At 30.0% G+C, this 7,228-nt stretch overlaps 1 protein-coding gene across 6 annotated transcripts in view; it reads left to right on the forward strand.

Annotated features, from left to right (window-relative positions):
* LOC106682525 (monocarboxylate transporter 9) overlaps window positions 1-7,228 on the forward strand; it is a 252,106-nt gene that overhangs the window by 148,286 nt on the left and 96,592 nt on the right. Inside the window, exon 1 of one of the 6 annotated variants that reach the window (XM_014423431.2) lies at window positions 1,705-1,828. The exons of 4 other annotated variants lie outside the window; for them this stretch is intronic. In XM_014423431.2, the coding sequence (XP_014278917.1) occupies window positions 1,775-1,828 (54 nt within the window). In that variant the 5' untranslated portion in view covers window positions 1,705-1,774. Of the gene's footprint in view, window positions 1-1,704; window positions 1,829-7,228 lie in introns of those variants that run through there. One more of the 6 variants, XM_067047996.1, reaches the window with a different exon arrangement.

Genomic DNA, 7,228 nt, shown 5'->3' on the forward strand with positions numbered 1-7,228 from the left:
ATCTGTTCACTTTCTTGGGGCTGGTTATTACTGTTTAAATAAAATAAATTATATCCAATTTAAGTCTCAAAACACTCTTTATTTCTTTAAAAGTCGTTTAAAAACGTTTCGGCCAATTCGGCATCCCAAAGGACAATCTTAAATAAAAATTTGCACTCACATGAATAACTTAGAAACTTTTTTGCAGATTATTCTGCCATGGTCATCCATTTCAGTCAAAATTAACCTATTTTGTCACTCTTAACATTATTATTAAAAATGTTAATTACAAATAAATAGTGTTAAATTGATTTATAATTAAGTATTAATTACTTATTTAAATATATTTAAGATTGTCCTTGAGTATGGCGGAATTGGCCGAAACGTTGGACTTTTAAAAAAAAATAAAGAGTGTTTTGAGTCTTAAATTGAGTACAATGTATTTTATTTAAACAATAATTATAATCTTTATTGTTTCATATTTCATAAAATAATTCAATGACATTTTGTAACACATTTCTGAAAATAAGAGTTGTAGCTTAGATTGATTATATACTGTTGATAAGTCAAAGATTTTATAAAAAATAATTTTTAGTATATTTACGTTGTAATGGAAAATGACAAAAAAGGTATAAATAAAACATGGGTTTGATGTTAAACTGGCCGGCGCATGCGCATTGGGATGTTCTGTTTTGCCGAAAAGAATTAACACTAATTTCAACTTCATCACTAATTTAACATGACCTAAATATATTTGAACCTTTCTCTTGACAGGTTGACTAACTCCATAAAATCAGTCTTAGGATTTTCAACATTTATTCTATAACAATGCAGTATTAAATAAATGCTTCAGAGCAGGATGTAAATTTATTAAATTTTTATCTTTCTATCATAGATTTGCAACAAGCAATATTATTAAAATTACTTCTATGAAAAATTTTGAAATTTCAGTTAGTCAATTTGTCTATTGAAATGCTCATTTTTGAAAATCATTACCGGAAAGTATTGCCACAGTGAATCATTCAGAATTATCTGTTATCAAACGAGCTAGGCTTAATTTAATGTCAAAGTAGGATGTTGCCTGAAAATTATGAAATAGGCTCACTGCAGCAGATTTTTGTTTAAATAAAGCAGTTTCCTTTATAAAATTCTTGTCATGTTCTTAATTCAAATTTTGCGTTTAGAAGCAGTTTCGCCTCAATTTATTATCGACTCATAATACTCCAATACAGGATCACATGCTTAATTCGATCTTTTTTATTTATTTGGAGAATTTATTTTTCTCCTATTGTCCATTATTCCTATAATTGTTCATAATTCCTTTCATTTTTATATCCATTCATTCAAACGTCATCTTAGCGAACGACACTATCACCTTTTTTTCTTTAAATCATCTGTTCACATTTTACAATTTGAATTCTTGTTATCATAGTTATTAAAACTAATTCATAAATTATAAAATAATTGTTTATTATATACTTGTATTTGAATTCGTGTTTTCTTTTTTCGTTTCAGTTTAAAAAATTATTTGAATTAGGATGAGTTTGGAATATAAGATAATAAAATATATTTAGTGGAGGTTATTCCTAAATGATTTACTGATCTATTAATTGTTGTACTATGATTCATGGCCTTTGCTGTTATGACAGTGCGTTGTAGATCTGGTAAAATACTGAATTGCACAATTCCTTTTAGCTGATGATTTACGATCTTATGATCCCCACCATTCTTCGTCAATCCCTGTACTACACAGATCTGAAACCTGTGTAATTGTCTGCTCAGTCTGCGTTTGACGATGAAGAAGCCTTCAACAGTCCCAAAACGTAGTACTCCTACAAAGAAAAAAAAGGTAAATAATCAGTAGCAGTTTTCGTTAGTTAATGAATCAAATTTCAATTGATTATTTTAAAGTCGGTGCTTCAACCCAAACTTGTGAGTGGTCCATCTGAATTGAAAAATGGGCTTAGTATTTTAATCTTATAGTGGAAATTTACTCACTTGTTCATTCAACTTCCGCTTGATTTATATACTATGAAGTAGATATACTTTATTGTATATATACTATTATAGAACTCAGAATTTTATTTTGAAGAAAAAAAGTCGAATATATATATTGAAAAAGTTTACAATTGCTTTCACTCATCTTAAAACAACTAATTATATTTTTATTGTTTATACCTTCGCTGAGAAAATTCTCTCTGAAATCTGGCGTTCTTTTCTGAATTAACTGAGTTTATGTGTGTATTGTCCAAACGAATTCTATAAATAGAGGCTGATAAAAATGATTAAAGTAATTTTTCTGTTTTAAACAACCCTGTGATGTTTAGAAATGTTATAAAAAATAAAATATTAAAAAACACTAAAAAGGACATAAACATAAACTTGTTATCATAATTCAAAGGGTGAAGGATTAGAGTATTAAATATATTTTTGTTTTCGATGCTAAATATTCAATATTTTACAAAAAATTCATTCTAGAAATGTTTAAAAAAAAAAATGAAAATGGAATCCATAATTATAATTTATTTCAAATTACTAGTTGATTATTACGAAATGAAGAACGACGGAACGGAAACTCAAAGGACCTAGGTTCGAATGCGGCTGTGCAAATAATTATTTTTTTTTTTACACTGTAGCCTTGAGTCAAGCCTGTTGGATCTAGAGCTCTCCTGAGATCCATCCAGCCTCATAGTAGGCTCGGCTCATAAGTGTATATTAATTGGGGACAAATCTGGCGGTTGAACGTAATTCAATCACCACTTTGTATAACTGTTATTAAAGAAAAAGTGCTGTCTTACAAATTACAGAACCCATGACCCTTCATTTCGTAGGGGTCTACATTATTATAGATCAACGGTTATTTAGGTCTTGACAAAATTTAACTAAGGAACTCGCGAATTCTTGTGTTTTATTTTTTAAGAGGAGGCCAAATTTATAAAAAAGAAGTTCTTAAAAATTAAAATAATTACTAGGTTATATCCTCTTATTTTATTTATCAATGGAAGGACGGAATAAGTATTTTTTAAAAATTTAGTAAAATTAGAGAGAAAAAATAAAATCAGTTGATAGTGGTTGCCTTTCTTCGTTATGTGTAGTGAATCAATAAAATTTCTGTACCAAAGATACAGGTACTTACGTAGTAGATAAGTTTCGTTGTGTGTTCCTTTACATTTTAAAACACATGCTTGTAAAATGTTAATATATATTAGCGCGCACTCAGACTTTATTTCATGAACTGATTATTTTTTTTCTTATTCTACGTAACTTTTATATACTTAAAGGGTTGACTCCCCCCCCTTTTTTACTAGATTTGCATCGATTCATTGTATTTTATAATTTTTATTTATTGCAGCGATTATTTTATCTTATATTTTGTTAATTATGTTTTATTATTTCTTTTTGACAGTATTTATTGGGTTTTTTTTCATAACAGAAATCATTTCGTATTTTATTTTATATTTTCTCAGTATTTATCGTTTTTATAACATAGATTGTTTTCTATTTTATTCCCTTATTTGTATTATATCTATTTTCATAGTATATAATGTTTAAAAATAAAAATAAAATGTTTCATATTTTACCCTTAATAATTGTTAAAATGTTGGTTATTGTCTTCTGATTCACCTTTTACACAGCGCCAAGTGACTCACCGTAATGACCTGGTGTCTGGTGAAAACAGATTGTCAGATGTTATATTGATGTCAAAGTTGATTAATCGGGTGCATAAAACAAATTCCGTGTGTACTTAGAACCTTTAGTTCATTGATCTTTGGCCTGTGACATTACTAAAATAATAAGTTTATAAGTCTTTCAAAACCTTCATTTTATAAAATATGGTACATATATAAATATACCATATAATTTTTTTTTTAATGGAATATTATGATCTACTTCAGTTATGCCATATAAAAAAGTATGTTTAGGAATTTTTCTACCGTATGATCAAAATGCTCAATTATGTTATTAAGCTCTACGTGTGTAATTTTTTTAAATTAAGGGACAGATAATTCTTCTGAATGCTTAACTGTTTCATAAGTCTTTTCTACGCGAAGAAAAACCAGTTGATTACAGCCTTTGTTGTATTATAAAAATTTTGATTAGAATTTGATTGTATTTTTTCACTTTCTGATGTAAATTTGTATTTCTATTTCAGGTGAGTGTCTTCTCTTAAATAAAGTCTGCATTTGGTGAGTTTAGGTTTGTTTCTTTCTCTCCAGTTGGTATTGCTAATAAATATCATTCTCAGTGAATTATTCAACAATGTTCGTTTCGTGGTGCATTTAGCCTGAGTATTCAATTTTAGTGAAAGAGTTTTATGCAATTTTTATCGTCCTTTAATATAACCTTGTTATATTAATCTAATCTAGTGATAATGCTAAACAAGGTATACACAGTGGTATGTATCTTCGTTATAATCATTATATTATTGAAAAAAATTCTAATGTGTAATGGAGTATGTATACCAGCTAAATAGAAGCTGTTAATTTTTCTTCATGTTAAATTTATCAATTAATTTTATCATTTCATTAACAATAATTAAAAATACTATTTACAGCAACTTTTTGCAATTTCATTGCACACAAAGCGGAAGAGTGATAGAAATACCTCTCAGTTCCATTGCTGATATTTTCTGTGCTTCTGTTTTAAATTTTTGCTTCCTCGTATCCTTAATTGACAAGTGAAATAGGCATGTTTTGCGCCATATCAAAGCTTAACAAATGAACAATTTTTTTGATATCCGGGCTAATTATAACAGCCATTGAAGAGTAATAGCTGCTTCAAATGTCAAAAAAAGTTTTAAAATATTAAACTTTAATTTTCAACATAACGCAATGAAACGATTATTTTCTTTTTCGGCAAATCCAGCCCAATTCATTTATAGGAAATTTTCATATCTATAATTTAGTACCTCTTACATTTTTTTAAGGGAGCTTTAAAGTAGATTTATTTGTTAAGAAATCTATAGTAATTTAAATTAAAATTTTTTAATAGTAAAAAAAACACGGATAATAGCTAAATACACAAAATTTGATTTTTATCCTATACCGTTGTGAGTCTTGCTATGAATCGTCAATGGACTTTTTGTTCTTAAAGTTATAGTATCTGCTCCCACAATATGACTGCTCATTTAAGGGACTCCCTGTATGTATACATTTCAGCTGTTTCCTTTGGGTATAAATATATTAATGACCTTGTTTAGACGTTTTTTACTATATTGATCTTTTCTACATCCTAACTTCAAACTTAACATCTACAAAACTTCTTTGGCTCCAGGATATTATTTTGCTCTTAGCGATAAGACAATCCACTGAGAACAACTTGCTGTGAAGGACGGTGCCTTCGCCTGTCGCGAAGTTGAAAATGACAGCTCTCCAATTCAATATAGCTCCCAGGAGCAGGTGTCGTATATCGTCTCCCTCTGTTATTTTCTCAGGTTCTTCCTTAATCCCGGTCTGTATTTGAGAGACTAGAGTAATTTTTTTTTGTTTTCTGGGAGAGAAATAGAGGGAGTGGGATGGAGATATATAGGGGAGGGGATAGATAGTTTAGTCACACGGAATTTATCGCCTGTTGAGTATTTTTTTTTTAGTATTTGGAATAATGATTTCTGAAAACTTTATTTTTTTCGTTACAAATGCCCGCGATTGGAACTTATGACACCTCTAATCAGTTGCCGTTTTGAAAACAAAAAATCAGATGTTAATTTCAAGGATCATCCTTGGGTTAAATTAGATTAAATTAGATTTTTATTCAGGGTGATCAACATCTAGGTTATTACACTCTTTTTACTTTATTTATCTTTTTATTGTTTACATTTGATAGTTTCTTGTTAGATTCTGCTGTGTCATTAAGGGCCAATGCTCTTGTACGAGGAATTTTATTATTTTCGAAGTCTTGACGAAATAATGAGCATTCTTAAATTATATGTTTTATCGATAATGGGGACTGACAGGTTTGGCATATAGGTTGGTCCTCTTTTGTGATTAAGTGGAGGTGTGTTAATTTGGAATGTCCTATTCTTACTCTTGCAACAATCAGTTCTTCTCTTCTGTTTCCCCTTATGGTACTTGTCCACTTTTGTGTGTGTTTTTTTTTTAACATTTCTTAGTTTATTGGTGAGTGGTACGTTAGCCCACATTGAATCCCAACTTTTTCGGATTCTGTTCCTTAAAAATGCCTTTATGTCTTTCGCCTCGTAAATTCACTCGAGAGTGATGGAACGTTCATTGTAGCAGCCTCTTAAGCCGCTTTATCCGCTGCCTCATTTCCAGGTATTCCTGAGTCCCCTGGAGTCCAGAGAAGGGATATACTTTTTTTAAGATGTTTTAACATGTCTATATAGTTGTGAATTTTGTCTATCGTAGGTCCGCTTTGACTGAAGTTTGTTAGACTCTGGAGTGCAGACATTGAATCTGTACAAATGACTATGTTTGAGTATTCACTTTCTATGGATAAATGAAGTGCTGTTGAAATCGCCTGAAGTTCAGCTGTAAATATTGTTAAGTATGGGGGTAATTTATTCATCCTTGGGTTACTTGTGACTCTGCCAAATTCGAAAGAAAAAAAAGTTGGCCTAGTAATATTTCAGGAGAATATTGGACGTAGTAAAGGTTAAGGAGTGTTGATGTTGATTTTTCAACGTTGATGACAACACTCTCAAAATTTCTTTCGCTCACTGATCTGCGGACAGATTTACAAACTCAACTGAAATTATTCACAACTGCGCGACGACAATACACACGGTGCCTTATGTTCTGATTCACTTTAATTACACATTTTTATAATTTTTACACTTTACGAAAAACTAACTTTCTCCAAAAGAACTGTTTTCTGCATGTAAGGTCCACTCATTTATTTTCTATAATGAAAAACTTGAAGATGGCCATGCAAGTAACTATTTTAGGGTTTGTTTTTTCCCGTTTAAAAGCAAAAAAACTTTGATTTTTTAAGATATTTTAACACATAACGTTACTATTAATAGAATAAAACAAAATAATAATTTAAAGATTAAACCATCCACACACAAGACTGAAACGACAAGAAACTGCTCGTAGATTCCGATTGCTACAACACTTACTTGACAAACGCTCTAAACTTCCCATTCACTTCAAAAAATTAGTATACACTACGATAATCAGACCAATTTGGACATATGGAATTGAACTCTGGGGCTCCACCAAACCATCAAATTCTTCCCGCATCCAATCTTTACAATCCAAAATCCTACGTATAATCCTTGATGCTCCTT

This window comes from Halyomorpha halys, unplaced genomic scaffold, assembly GCF_000696795.3.
Source record: "Halyomorpha halys isolate HHAL.00 unplaced genomic scaffold, Hhal_1.1 Scaffold421.1, whole genome shotgun sequence".
NCBI classification, from domain to species: domain Eukaryota; kingdom Metazoa; phylum Arthropoda; class Insecta; order Hemiptera; family Pentatomidae; genus Halyomorpha; species Halyomorpha halys.